Source organism: Crocuta crocuta, unplaced genomic scaffold (assembly GCF_008692635.1).
Source record: "Crocuta crocuta isolate KB4526 unplaced genomic scaffold, BGI_CrCroc_1.0 scaffold48, whole genome shotgun sequence".
NCBI classification, from domain to species: domain Eukaryota; kingdom Metazoa; phylum Chordata; class Mammalia; order Carnivora; family Hyaenidae; genus Crocuta; species Crocuta crocuta.
Window position 1 is genome coordinate 3,515,901 of NW_027533089.1, and position 15,274 is coordinate 3,531,174.

A 15,274-nucleotide genomic window follows, 5' to 3' on the forward strand; every position below is an offset into this window, starting at 1 on the left:
CACAGAGAAGTTAACAAAAATGATGTACCTGGTTCAGCAAAGTTTCGAAGGGGATCATCTCCCATTACCCACCCATTATGTGCCATCAGAAAACAAGCTTTATTTGGGAGATGCATCATAGATTCTTCTGTAGAGGGGGTCATTTCTTCAAATGGGAAAGTAAAATATCTATGGAGATACAATTAAATATTAAGTCCACAAAGAGAAACTCTTTGGAAATAACGTAAATTAGCACTATTAAAATATAACTTCCTTGCTAACAAATAAAATAAGATTAGTTTGACATGATTTATAGAAAATAAGCTTCATTATAGATCAAAACTCTTCAGAAGATTTTTTTTTTATTAAAAATTTTTTTAATGTTTATTTAGTTTTGAGAGAGAGAGAGAGGGGGGAGTGCCGGGGCAGAGAGAGAGAGAGGGAGGCACAGAATCTGAAACAAGCTCCAGGCTCTGAGCTGTCAGCAAAGGGCCTGACACAGGACTTGAACTTGGGAACGGCAAGATCATGACCTGAGCTGAAGTCAGACGCTTAATGGACTGAGCCACCCAGGTGTCCCCAGAAGATTTTCTGAGTAAATCTACTAAGATCTGAGAAATGGATAGTTAGCATTATAGCTTTCTCTGGTTAACATCTTAAATAATACCTTAAAAGAATCTCATAAAATTACTAAGAAAATCGCTGGGGTACTGATGTTACTTTGCAAAAGCTGTTACTACACTTCAGTTGGCCTAATCTGTGCTGCACAAGACCTACAAGATAAGGAGCTAAATGCTGGCTCAATTTGATGGGGATTGAATTTACCATAGTAAGTGCACAGTCTTCCAGAAACATTACTGTAAATGATTATAAATTGGTTCACAGTGATGACAGTTTCTCTAAAGATTGGCCTAACAAAATTAATTAATATTAAGCCCAGTTACCACATCAAAACTTCCATTTCAATTAAAAAATGTACTGGAGTCACACATTAAAGGAAACATTCCCATTAACTTGAGAAGTTAAATACAATTTTCAAGTTTTAACCTTTAATGAGAAGAAAACAAAAATGGAATACCTGGTAACTAAAGGACGTTTTCTAGTGACAGGTCCTAGTTTAGGACCATGGCCAGCCAGTCGTTCATAAAACACATTTCCCAAAAGGCAATTAACTGCCTAGAATACATCAAATGAGGTTACGTCAGTAAAACCAACAACAACACACAGTATGAAGACCCAACGAGAAACAGAAGTTCAAAAGTAGGTGAAAACCTGTTCCTGATGATAGTTCACGAGTTGATGCTTCTCTGAATTTAATTCCTCAATTCTCTTACGGAACCAGTTACAGCATTCATCAATTGCGGCTGGCCCGTTGCTAGAGCAGAGAGAGCAATACACACTTAATATTGAATGGTTTTAAAATTCTACCTTTAAACATTTTCTTACAAGGGTCATAGAAACTTTAAATATATGCATCAGGATCTTAATTATAGCTGAGGAAGTTTTCCAATTGTAAAAATTTTTTATATACATATATAGGAACATGGAGCAGTACATAAAAAATAGAGGAAAGCATCATACATTTGAAGTAGTAGAACTATGGTGAATTAATTAAATTTTCTATTCATGATTCTAATAAACAGCATGATACTAATACTTGCCATGAAGTATTAATATCATCCTTTATTTCATAAGAAAAATACATAACATACTCATGTGGTATGAAAGTTGCTAGTGCAATGTTCATATCTACAGTACAGCCAAGCCTTCTGTATTCAGGATCCTGAATAATCTTAAGGTGTTGCTTTGGATCAGATCTGGTTGTTATTTTCCTATTTTCTGAAAGCAAGAAAAGATGATATATTAAAGGTAAATATCCACAAGGAGATAATAACCACTACTGATTCCAAACTTTTAATTTATAATTTTTTCACAGAAAATAAAGTATTTATTTCACAAGCATCCTTTCTACTCCCATCTTCCTGCACACCACCTAACACACACACACTCACACATGTATATCCACAGAGAGGGAGGGGAAGGGGAGAAGAGAGAGAGAGAGACAAGAACATTATAGAAGAAAAACACAGGGATTCCTATCAGTTCAAACACTTCCCCACTTCTCTGCCTCAGTCAGCATTCACTTATTCTACTATACATTTTTAGGGCAGTAAGGATGTTGGTGGCATAAATTTTCTTTCTAGGTGTTAGCATATACACTAATAGCAGGAGGTCTTTTTCTTCAAAGACTGCTTTCTATTCAAAAGTGTTTCTTTACGTTTTCTGAAAGAAGCACACAGGAGTATTTTTATACTTTTTCCTTTTTCATCAACAAGCATATTCCTTTCATAAAAAGAAATGAAAAAGTAAATGAATGCTTTGTGGGAGGAATTTTCATCCTTTTTCTGGATCTTGTTCTTAGGTGTTGTGCAGGACTGTCCCTACTGGGCTTGATTTTATAATTACTAATTAATATCTGGCTTATTCTAAAGAGACCTTGAAGTGGCTTATAAAAGCATAAAATAAGATAAAATATATATAAATTCTTAAAGTCTAATTTCTGAGGTTCACCTGGAAGAGTAACCATATGAAAAGTGCTAAGAAGTGTTTGGAAAAAAAAAGAAAAATCTACACAATTAGTGTAAATGATAAAATGATCTTCAGTATTGATAGAGTGAATAAAAGATCACTGGAATAGTGCAGAAAACAAATCCATGTTAATTTAATATGACTATACTATGAAGTATTTATGAGGGTACTATAAATTGGTAAAAAAAGGATGGATTATCAATTCAATATCATTTTTTGAATAAAAATAAATACCTTACTTATATAATACACAAAAATAAATTATGGGTGTATTGAACATTTAAATGTAAAATACAAGTAAGATTATTAGAAGAAAACAATGTTGATGGAAGGATTTTTCTCAGCATGATGTGAAATCAGAAGCCATAGAAGATAAGACTGACAAATTTGACTACATGGAAAAAAATATCTCCGTAATCAAGAGTTAAAGGATCAATAGCATACTAGGAGGACATATGTGAAGCCAGTATAATAAGGTAAAATCAATAATAAGAAGTCAATGTGAAAAAGAAAAAAACAACTCAACCCAATAGAAAAATAGGGAAAGAACACTCATATACAATTAACGGAAAAATGGTAAAGTAACATGTGAAAAGACACTTCACTAATGAGCAAAGAGCTGCAAATTAAAATAAGGACTGTTTTGTCCAACTGACAAAGATTATAAAGATTAATGGTATCTAATGTTGGTGATGGTATATTTAGTGATAATGTAAATTGGTAAAACTTGTGTTGAAAAGCAACTGGACAATATCTATTGTAAATTTATCATTAAATTTGTATACTCTTTGACCCAGAAATTCTATGTCTAACAATTTATCCTGCAGATTTTATTCACATTAAAGATAATGCGTACAAGGATATATTTTCTATAATACTGCTTATAAGGATATAAGTTCTACTAAAGTAAGGGCTTGCTATATTTACCACTGAATCCTCAGGCTGGGAAAAGTGCCCAGTACATAGTAAGTAGGTGGTACAAAAGATATGTATTAAATCAATGAATGAATGATGAAAAAACTGGGGAAATAATCTATCAAAAAGGCTAAAGAAGTTCAAGTACTTTAAAGCAGTGTGTTGCTCTCTAGAGGTTAAAAGAACTAATAATATCTATAATAAAATCATACTGTCAACTAAAAGAACAAGTTGTTCAACAGTCTGTAAGCTGTAGTCTTCTCTGTGTATATAAAAGATATAAAACATATTTAATTTATATATACACAATTATAAAAAATATATATAAAATTTTAATTTCTTTCAAATTGAGTCTGAAAAGAAACACAAAAACTATTANAAGCCACACATTTTTTTAATTGTATTTTTGTACTGTTTTTTTTCTTTACTATGAGTACATACTGATGCATTTAAATAACAGCTTATAAATATCAGAGAGAAGAGAAGATAGAGGCCTTTTAGTAAAATGAAACATGAAGAAAAGTTAATATAAAAAATTCATGTATCAAGATGTTACACAATTGGGAAAGCTGAAGTGTGAATCTGACCCTAAGTTCCTAGACTTCAAGTCATACTGACTTTTCCTTTCTTCTTGTTGTTTTAAGAGGAAATGGTTTTTATTTTATTTTATTTTATTTTTTGAATTTTATTTATTTTCTTTTTTGAGAGAGAGAGAGAGAATGAGATGGAATGAGGAGCAGAGGTAGAGAGAGAGAGAGACAGAATCCCAAGCAAGCTCCACTCTCAGTACAGAGCCTGACACAGGGCCTGATTTCATGACCTGGGGGTCATGGCCTGAGCTGAAATCAAGAATCAGCCCCTCAACCAAGTGAGCCACCTAGGTACCCACCAACTTCTCCTCTGAATGCAGTATTTCTCGGTATTATTATTCTAGTTTCTAGATGAGGAAGAGAATTCGTTATTTTAAGAGCCAGCAATATCCTTGCTGTTGGGTTGTCCTACACTAATTGTAGATACATCTTTATGATTCTAATTTGTCTCCTGAAAACACTCTGAGCATGGCGTTTCCTCCCCACCTTTGTCAGGGACACAATGTATTAACTTCTTCAGTTTAATTATGTCCTGAACTGAAGATTTGCTTCTTGCTGGTATCTAGGTCAGTCTCACTAGTGGGGAGGTGGCCTTAACAGTGGGCCCCGTCAGCTGGAAGTGCTTCTACCTCATTTAAGATTCCTACTTGAGCCAACAGAATAACACTACATTTCTCTGTTTCAAAGCCTGCTTTGGGCAAAAAAACAAAAACAAAAAAACAAAAAACAAAAAAAACAAAAAAACAGAAAACAAAAAACAAAGCCTGCTTTGGGCATTTGGCAGCTGAAATAATCTGCTCTGCTTCCCTCCCATTCATGTATTTAACAAACATATATTGAGCTCTATTATATTCTGAGCATTGTGCTAAGGAACCAATAGTAAGAAACAGTCCCCAAGGGAAATACTTATGTATTATGACATACCTCTTTGATGTCTCTGCTAACTCTCAGCCTTCCAGAATCAGTTTATAGTAACACAAATATCATATAATAACAATATAATAATAACGGATTTAATAATGCCTTAACAGGAGATAAGAAGAGCTATCCCTTTAAGAGTAATAATAACTTTCTTAAAATTGTTAAGAACATTCTAATATATATGATTTACCTTGTGTAAGAAGTCTTCTAAATTGCTCAACTGCTTGGTGAACGTCCACTTGGAAAAATTCCCAGAGGTGAATCTTTGGAAAAATATCCTCCCAAATTATTTTTCGAATGCACTGAAAAATTTCAATAGTTGAAAAAAAAATATTTAAAATCTTTTCACTAAACATATTTATCATAATAAAGACAGACTCTAAGTAATTTTCAACCATACATTTAATTTGTATTTTAAGAATTCTGTTATTCTGAGAGAGGGAGGGAGGCAAACCACAAGAGACTCTTAAATACAGAGAATAAACTGAGGGTGGACGGGGGAGTGGAGTGGGGTAGACGGAAAATGGGTGATGGACATGGAGGAGGGCACTTGAGATAAGCACTGGGTGTTGTATGTAAGCCAATTTGACAATAAACTATATTTAAAAAAGAAATTCTGTTATTCTGTTTTAGTGTGGTATTCTTCTATACATACTGACATTCATGTGATGATCATTTTCAATCAAAGCAGGAACGCCTCTTTCTTTGTATTTCCCTTCCGCAACATCACAGGATAAATGCCACAGAGCTCTGTCTAAGACCCAGGCAGGTTTTAGGTGTGGAGAGTTTACAAGGTTATATGCACTTTCTGGATGTTCCTGGATCCATTTACTATTAGCAGCTTAAAGAAAAAGGAAACACAAAGGAATATCTTGTAATTAAACTCAAGTTAGTATCTATGTTAAATTTTAAGATGAAATAAAATATCAACATCACCATTCATTTGCTTGCTTCCTTCCTTCCTTCCTCTTTCTTTTCTTTTCTCTCTCTCTCTCTCTTTCCTTCAAGTAGGCTTCACGCCTAGCATGGAGCTCAATGTGGGGCTTGAACTCACAACCCTGAGATCAAGACCTGAGCTGTGATTAAGAGCTGGATGCTTAACAGACTGAGCCATCCAAGTGCTCCCACCACTGATTTTCTTATATATTAGAATCAATATTCAAATATTATAGAAATTATATATTTCATATTAATGTGACATTTTATATTAAATATTTGATATTAATTTAAAATGTTTAGAGTAATTTATGAAGCTGCAATTTGAGAAACTTTTTTTGGCTGTGGTATCCTGTCATCCACTTCACCATACCTTTTTTTTACTGTTGTAGGAATTTTTTAAAAACAATTTTATTATGTTTATTTTTGAGAGATAGAACTCAAGTGGGGGAGGGGCAGAGAGAGAGGGAGACAGAATCTGAAGTAGGCTCCAGGCTCTGAGTTGTCAGCACAGAGTCCGACGTGGGGCTCAAACCCATGAACCATGAGATCATGACCTGAGCCGAAGTCACATGCTTAACTGACTGAGCCACCCAGGTGCCCCTCTTCTCATTTCCATTAAACCTCATGGGAGTCTTGTTACATCTTAGTCCCTCTCTTTCTCTAAACATGCCCTTCCTCATCACAGCCACTCTTCTTAGCAGCCACGTCTCAAACTTGTCCAGCTCCAGCCAAGGCCCAGGCACATCTACCCAGGCACTTGATGGGTAGCACTGCCTGAGGACAGCATGTTACGTCAAAATCCATTTGTATCTCTGCATGTATCTACACTTAAAATGTGTTATATCCCAGGCACTGCTCTGGCAGATGGATATTCTCCAGCAAAAGTGAGCAGGGCTCCTGTCATCGTGGAGCTTTTTCATTCTAGAGAGGTGGGGCTTTTTATCTGTTTATTTGTTTGTTTGATTTTATTGTGCTTAGACAATCCTGACAGTTCTCTCACAGGCAATCTCTTTGTATAGCTAATCTTGAATGATTAATAAGATTTGTTGTTTTGGTAAGACTGATAAAAGCCAGGCTCAGAAATTGCTAAAAAGAAACATACTCGGAGAACAAGGGTGTAGTTTACATTTTATAGTCCATTTGTATCAGTAAGTTTAGAATCAGAACCAGAGTTCTGCAAGGTATTCTAAGTATTTGCAACATTAAAGAACATTTGTTTTAATTTTTACATAAACAAATAAAAGTTATACATCTTTTGTTTCATCTTTAAAATAGAGTAATGACCCTGAATTCACACAGAGGAGCATGAGTGGTTAATGTACATGGAAGAAAAAGTAATAACAACTATTGAATGCCTACCATATGCCAGGAACTCACCTAAGCAGTTAAATACATTAATTTATTAATCCTTATGTCCTATCGCATAATGTAGGGCATACAGTTATGTTCCTTTACCAGGGGAGGGACTGAGGCACAGAGAGATAAGTAGAACTCAGTCAAAGTCATACAGCCAGGAAAGTACTTGGGCAAGTTGCTTCAAACCCTGTGATCTTAACCACTCTGTTCTTCTACTGAGATGAATGTGTTCCTGCCTTATTCACTCAGTTGAGCACCATTACAATCCTTACAGAGTTTAAAAATCATTATTATTTTTAGTTTCATTTATTTAGTAAATAATGTAGTACACAATTTATTTACTTATTACTTATTCACATCCATAATAAACACTTGGATGAAGACAGGATATATAAGAAGCACAGATGTTATAATAAGTTAAATTAATAATTCTTCAATTCTGAATCAAGCTGTGGTTCCCTAGATTCATCATCATAGTTATTAGAATTCAAGATGTAGGAGAAAAAGTTAATGATGATTACATCTAGTTAGGATTTTCATTTATTAAGAATACTAAGACAACTCTTATTTTTTAAATGGTAAAATCCTGAAGCTTTGTAACATCTCAATTTTTTTGAACAAAATCAAGTGTAAAATTATAGCATTCTAATCATTAACTAGTAAAGTATTTTATATAATTCTACCTGAAAGAGAAGTCAAACCAAACTGTATCTTTATATCAAAATTAAAAATGAAACATGGATTTCTAGCGTGGTGTAGTGTGGGACTTAGTAGACATTCTCCCCATGAAAACCACAGTTTAAACAGCAAAAATTATAAAATACAATCATTTACAGTCTCTGGAAATTGTCCTAATGGCTTTCAGCATACGAAGTTACATGTACAAAACATGTAACTCTTGGCAAGAATAACAAGAATCTGTGGCATTTGAACTACAACCTGCTCCCTTAACTCTCGCAACCAGCCATGTGTTATGGAAGCTCTATGCCGGGTGCTCTCCTCCAGGAAGGTATGGCCAACATGGAGACTCCCCCTTTCCATAACTTCCAGTCTGGGGTCACAGTTTCTTGCTGGGGGAGGCAGGTTGCCTGGGTTTCTCACTCCCTCCAGCCTCATTTTGTAGAAGCTCTATTCTAAATAGGCAGGCGGAGAGAATCTCGGCTCCCTTCCTCCACCTAGTCCCCACTTGCAGGGTGGATGTTCTACCCAGCTGCAGGAGGCCTAGAATACGAGGACTCCAATCATCCCTGAGAGCTGGAGCTCACCTGGAGGGTGAAAGTTCTACATGGGGAGGGCGACTGAAAAGACCAGGGGCAGCCACCTCCTGCTTCAAGTGTCCTCCAGAATGAGATGGTACTTGGGGAAAAGTGGGCTCATCCCCAGCTCTGGAGCAGTGGCACAAGTGTTCTGCTCAGGGAGAGAGAGAGTTCATGAGGATGAAGGGCTCTGCCTGAAAGGACTGACTTTATTTGGAACAGTGAGTGAAGAACTTCACGCCAAAGGTGTTGTTGGAAATAACGATGACCTTGGGGGGGAGCAGTTAAGAGAATGCTGGTAGCTCCATGATATAACAAAAACACCGTAGCAAACAGAACAGAAATTTAATAGAGAACTAGGCAACGAGAAAGCAGAGGACAGCCCTCCTGGGATCACAGGCAACAAAGGAGGTTGAGAAGGCTGGGTGTGTGCACACGAATATATCCACTCAGGAGAAATTCTAACAGGATATGGGAAAGACTTGAAAACATTCCCCAAATGCCATACAGAGCCATCACCACGGGTCAACTCCCTGGCAAAGGGACTTAAACACAACCTGTAACCAAACATGGAGTGAACACTAAACTACTGTGATCCAGGAAATCCTAGGAAGCCAGGCTTAAAAATACACATTCACCTCTGGCAGTCTGGAAGACCATATGTATGCCCAAGGCTGAGCTGTCTCCGGAACAAGCAGAAAGGGAACCTCCAAGCTCCCAGCCCTTGATAAGTCTATTCATCCTTTTACTGTCAACCTATTTGTACCTTTGAATCTAAAGTATGTTGCCTGTTGGCAGCATATAGTTGGGTCTTGTTTTTTCAAATAATTTTGACAACCTCTGTCTATCAAGATACAGGCACACCTCAGAGATACTGTGGATTTGGGCCCAGACCATTGCAAGAAAGTGAAAATCACAACAAAGTGAGTCAAACAATTTTTTTTTTTTTTGGTTTCCTAGTACATATAAAAGTTACTTTTTTTTTTTTTTTTAACAGATGGAGAGAGAGAGAGGGAGGGAGAGTGAGTGGGGGAGAAAGGTAGAGGGAAAGAGAATCTCAAGCAGGCTCCACACTCAGCATGGAGCCTGACACAGAGCTTGATCCCATGACTCTGGGATCATGACCTGAGCTGAAATCAAGAGTCAGACGCTCAACTGACCGAGCTGCTCAGATGCCCCCAAAAGTTATGCTTATACCATACTGTAGTCTGTTACGTGAACAATAGCATTATATATTAAAAAAAAAAAAGTAAATCCCTTAAATAAAAAATACTTTGAGGCTGAAAAGTGTTAACTATCATCTGAGCTTTCAGTAAGTCAGAATCACGAATTACACATCACCATAACAAATATAATAAGGAAAAGTTTGAAATATTGCAAAAATTACCAAAATGTGACACACAGACATGAGAAGTGAGCAAATGGCTGTTAGAAAAATGGCCTCAATAGACTTGCTCAATGCAGGCTGCCACAAAACCTTCAATGTGTAAAAAAAAAAGCAGTAACTGAGAAGTGCAATAAAGTGAAGCACAATAAAACAAGGTCTGCATTACTTTCAGAATTCCCTGGATCTCTGACTTCAAGGAATTTTACTATGAAGTGCTTGGGTATGTCTATCTTTGTGTTTATGTTACTTAAAGTTCACTGAGGTTTAGGATGTATAGATTAATGTTTGTTTGTTTTTTAATCAAATTTTAAAGGTGGGGAAGTTTTCAGCCATTACTTAAGAAGGTGTTTTTTCTATTCTTTCTTTTCCTTCTGGTATTTCATTTCTATGATGTGTATTGGTGTGCATGACATCTAGGACTTTTCAAGGTGATTTTTGTTGCTTGCTTTTTTCTTGTATATGGATCACGTTTGTGGGTTTTTTGCATGACTCAAATTTTTGTTGCAAATTGGGCAATTTAGATAATGTATTGTAGCAACTCTGGATATTGAGCTCATTCCTTCCAATTCTCATTGGTTGCTTGTTTTTAACTTGGCCATACAATTTCAGTGAAGTCTATTTCCCTGACAATGTGCAGTCACTGATGTTGCCACTCAGAGGCTGTAGAGTGGGCCATCAGCAGTCAGTCTGGGATGACTGTGGTTTTTAGCAGGGCTCTCACAACTGTCTCCTTCCCTGAACTCCGTTAAGCTCTTGCATCTGCTGGAATCACATTTAGCTGTTATTCTTTTGTGCTATTATTTTTGATAATATGCTGAAGCATACATTGCTCCACAATATGATCCAATTAAATTTGCGCCCTTCAGCAAGGCTGGTCTCTGAGGCCAGTCTTTGAGACTTGTCTGACTCCAGGAGGGCTGTTCTTAGCTGTCTCTTTCTCTGATTCTTCGGTTTAACGACTAGCTGGCTTGTGGTGTAGTATGTTGCTCTCAAGGTGATAGCAGCCTTCTCTTGTTTACCACCAAAGCCTCCATCGTTTTCAACAGTGTCCCATGCTATGTATCAATAAAGTCAATTTCATTCTTACTCTGTTCTTACCGCACATCTCTTCCCCTGGCCAGAACACCTGTGTCACTGCTGCACAGCTGGTGTTCTTGTCTTACGTCTCTAGGTGTGGAAGCTCCCCCGCACCAGCAAGCGGGGACAAGGGCATCTAGGGCCCAGAAGTCTTGCTCTGCCGCACATGGAGTAGAGCTTTCCCTCTATGAGTAGGGCCTGGATGAAGCAAGGGAGTCCCAGACATCTCAGGTGCTCTTGCCCACAACAGAGTTTCTACAACAGAGTGCTGGAGTTGGGAGGGACATGTTGGTAGGGAGAAATGTTGGAAGCCTCCCCATTCAACTGAAAGCTGGGGAGAAAAGGAACCTATTGTTCCCACCTGTACATGCCAGGAGTAGACCTATCATCTCTCTGAACTGGGGCAGGGAGAAGCAGGTCCTGGTTTGAATGTCACAGATTATCACTGCTCTTATTGAGAGTCAGGAGATTATCTTGCATAAATTCTTTTCCATATGCTGAATTCTCTTAGAACAGTTTTCAAAGACTTTAAACAGTTCTTTTAAAAAATAATTTTTACCAGTTGTTTTGCTGGGTAGAAAACTCTGTAAGGCCCTCACCCTCACACTGCCAATCTGGAAGTTGACTCTCCCTGGACAGTAACTTTTTAGTGAAAACCTGTTTCACAGAAAGCACATAATTTGCAACATTTTCCAATTTAAGGCTGAAGCAAAGTTTACTCCTTTTATATTGCACAGAATCTCTCAAATGCTTCAGAAATAAAGTCTCTGATAGAAACTGTTTCTGTACCTCAGTTTTTTTCTCCCTTTGTTTCTTTAGTAACAGAATTCCCAAGGTTCAGTTGTACACATGGCTGACTGACTACATTGCAAGGTGTGACAACAGACAGAATCCTACCTGATAAAATATGAGAAGTGATATATATATATATATATCTCACATATATTTATTGTGGAGTTACACATATATATCTTATATATATCACATATACACACATACTAGATCATGCCCTTAAAGGCATGACTTCTCTTCTACCTTTCCACTGGGTAGAAGGTGATATTGGGACGTGGAGTGGCCATATTTGATTAACAGTTGGAAGCAAAGTATTGGAGATAGAGCAGCATGAGAGAAAGAACCTCGTTCCCTATCACCACTGAGCTACCACAGCAGTCTTGGGATGCCCGTCTAATCTTTTATAAGAAATAAATAACAGTTTCAGTCTTTAAGTCACTGTATTTTTGTTTCTGTTACAGCTGCCTATGCCATATCCTAAACTCCTTTAATGTCATTATGTAGTTTGATAAACTTGATGTGAATAATATTATAGATATTACAGCAATTATCAATAATGTCAAATTTTCAAGTGAAGAATAATGAGATCTAAGATATTAGGAAGTTTTCACTGCGGCACACAGGGAAGATAATGTTTGCAAGGTACACTGGGTTAAACTGAAAGCTGATCATGGCCAGTGGCTTCTCCAGGCCCAGTTGTTCTGACAGGCGAGACGAGGAATCATCTCCCTGAGGATCACCAGTGGGAGGTTCTGACACTTTTTATTGAACTGTATATTGGTAAAGGATCTTGGGATCCAAACAGGTTAACTTTAAGAAGCCCTTCTAACATGTAAAAGATATAATTTTTAGATTTAACTTCTAAGAGTTTACCAATAGTTTTCTCTCTAAATAATACTCGTTTTTTTCAAATAGATACTACAGTACCAGAGCTGCTGCTATATGCGATTCACAGGTTGGTCTGCAAAGTACTAATACTGCAAGTTGAATTATGTGATCAAATGTCCCTTCTATGATTGTCTCCTGTTTTTATAATCATCACAGGCAAAATAATTACATATTGATATATCTTCAACTAACACTTATTTTCTTTGAAAGAAAAAAGTGGTACTATATAAAGTGATTTTTAAATTGAAGGACACCTACACATCATTGTTTTCAAATTTTATATTATATAAAACAGCAAGAAATAAAGTAATCAGAATATAATATTCTCATCAAAATGAATGGAAGTGGTTAATTAAGCTCATACCAGTATGGTTGTAGACAACATCAGTAATACAAAGAACATTCCATTCCTTTTTCAATTTTTCCACCAGCTGTCCAACATCATTCCAGGTATACTTTTTATTAGGTCTTGAAAAGTCAGGACTGAATTCTAACTGGTTAGCTAGGGAGTAGCATGACCTAGATAGTCCAAGAGTCTGTAATGGGGTAAAATGAATCATGTTGTAGCCTGCAATGCAAGAAAATAACAAAGACAACTGTAAGAAAACTAACTAAAACTAAGGAAAATATAATTTTAAACTTCCTTAAGTAGTTTCACATAGCAAGGTAACCATGTAACTAGAAAAGGAATCAAAGACTAGGGTTCAAATCCTAGCTGTACCACAAGTGACTTCAAGCAAGTCTACTTAAATCTTTCAGGATATCAGTGTCCTCAAAAATCAGACAGAGATAATGAAATAATGCATTTGAAAAAATTGTACACAGTGCCTAGTTACTACTGTTGAATTTATATTTGTTGGATGGATATATTTACATGTAGAGAAATACAAGTATATCAGCATGTCTTGCTCCTACTTTAATGTTCCACTGTCTTGTGTTCTGTTTCAATTATGTCAATACATTCATCTCTTTCTTCATATTATGTTCAGTTTGAAACTAGAAAATATTACCTTTTGGTATGTACGGCGGCACACACCTTCCACATGGAAGACAGTTGATCAATGTTTAACCATTTTAATAGTTTACTACTAATTTTTTTGTGTCAAAGTAAAGCCTTAGATATAATAATGATCTTATTTATTAATAGAGTTCCTTAATTTTCTAAGTTGGACCATATAATTTGCTATTTTTGCAGGTTAAAAATGGTTATGTCTTAACAGCTTTATTTGATTCTATTTCTATTACTAAATATACTAAGAAACAAAATTAAAAGAATCAAAGCTCTTAAAACCTATATCACAGAGGATAATTACATTTATTTTAAGAAAGAAAGAAAAGATAGCTGACATTACCTGATTCTTTTGCAACCCTAAGTCTGCTTTCCCATTCATCAAAGGGTCCCAGACACTTAGCTAAAAATGTCTGGAGAGTAACACAGTCCAAGGGTAACACATGATTGTCAGCACCAACATGTAAAATAGGATCCACAACTATGTAACCCCCACCACTTTTTTCATTTCTAAGGAAAAAACAAAACAAGAACTTCTCTCAATTAATGACAGAAAAAAAAATCCTCATCTAATAGTCTGACTCTCTAATGGGAAAGTGAATTGTCCCATTTTAAAATATATTTCTAAACACATAAAATCATATAAAAAGTTGCAATGAAACTCAATGGAAAAGCCCCATTTTATCCTTTTCCAATCTCTACATAATGATATAATACATATAACATCTAATAATGTTGCTTTAAGGAAAAATAAGCATACCTATCAGTAATAACAAGGGCACTCAAGCAAATAGCATCTTACAATGAAGTTATGTGAAAAGACTATTCAAGTGGTTACTTAAAAACAAAAAATGAATCTGCAATGAGTCTTACAATTAATTGCTCCCTAGGAACTTAAGAACCATATTCTATTTGATCTCAAAAAATCCTGTAAAAAATTGCACTGCCATGGTTTATATAGCAACTTTTCTTAGAAGCTAGATAATTTAACTAGATAGAATAAATTAACTTTCCTCCCACACATATAGAACACCTGACTTACCCTTGAAGGAAGTAATACTGAAATGATCCAGCTTGCTGAAGATTAAGTTTACAGTATTTATCAGAATCATCTTCTCTTTCTGTTGGATTTTCCCATTCCAGGGAACGGAATTTTTCTCGATTAAATGATTCTCCAGGAAATGGGTAATTTGTATATACAGTAACTGCTTTTCCCTGTAAAGTGGGGCCTAACCGGAACTGTAGTTCAAACCCTAAACAAAAAACACATTTCAATAAACTTCTTGTAAGAACTTAAATTACCACATTAGTAAATAAAAGATTTATTTAAGGTTTTATAAAAACTATGGCTTCTCAACTATGTTTAAAATAACTCCTAATATACAATGCTGTTGGTTTTGGAACTACTTTGCATTCTAATTTAGTTGAATTTGATATTTTAACATAAAGTATACAACATAGAACTGCCTGCTCTGTATCTTCCCTCTCCTCTCCTTCTGGATGCTGATTCTGATTTGTATGGCTACTTGGGATATGAAAGTTCTTTTCTTTCCTCTTTAATAAGATGTCTTCAAGT

The 15,274-nt window shown here is 35.9% G+C and overlaps 1 protein-coding gene across 2 annotated transcripts in view; it reads right to left on the reverse strand.

The window, feature by feature from the left end:
- Positions 1 to 15,274, reverse strand: part of AGL (amylo-alpha-1,6-glucosidase and 4-alpha-glucanotransferase) — an 82,587-nt gene that overhangs the window by 49,805 nt on the left and 17,508 nt on the right. For both annotated transcript variants that reach the window (XM_077746057.1, XM_077746058.1), the window contains exons 3-11: positions 14,741 to 14,951; positions 14,042 to 14,208; positions 13,054 to 13,257; positions 5,654 to 5,835; positions 5,185 to 5,296; positions 1,692 to 1,818; positions 1,252 to 1,354; positions 1,058 to 1,155; positions 29 to 168 (exon numbers count right to left, since the gene is read on the reverse strand). In XM_077746057.1, the coding sequence (XP_077602183.1) occupies positions 29 to 168; positions 1,058 to 1,155; positions 1,252 to 1,354; positions 1,692 to 1,818; positions 5,185 to 5,296; positions 5,654 to 5,835; positions 13,054 to 13,257; positions 14,042 to 14,208; positions 14,741 to 14,951 (1,344 nt within the window). The remainder of the gene's footprint in view (positions 1 to 28; positions 169 to 1,057; positions 1,156 to 1,251; positions 1,355 to 1,691; positions 1,819 to 5,184; positions 5,297 to 5,653; positions 5,836 to 13,053; positions 13,258 to 14,041; positions 14,209 to 14,740; positions 14,952 to 15,274) is intronic.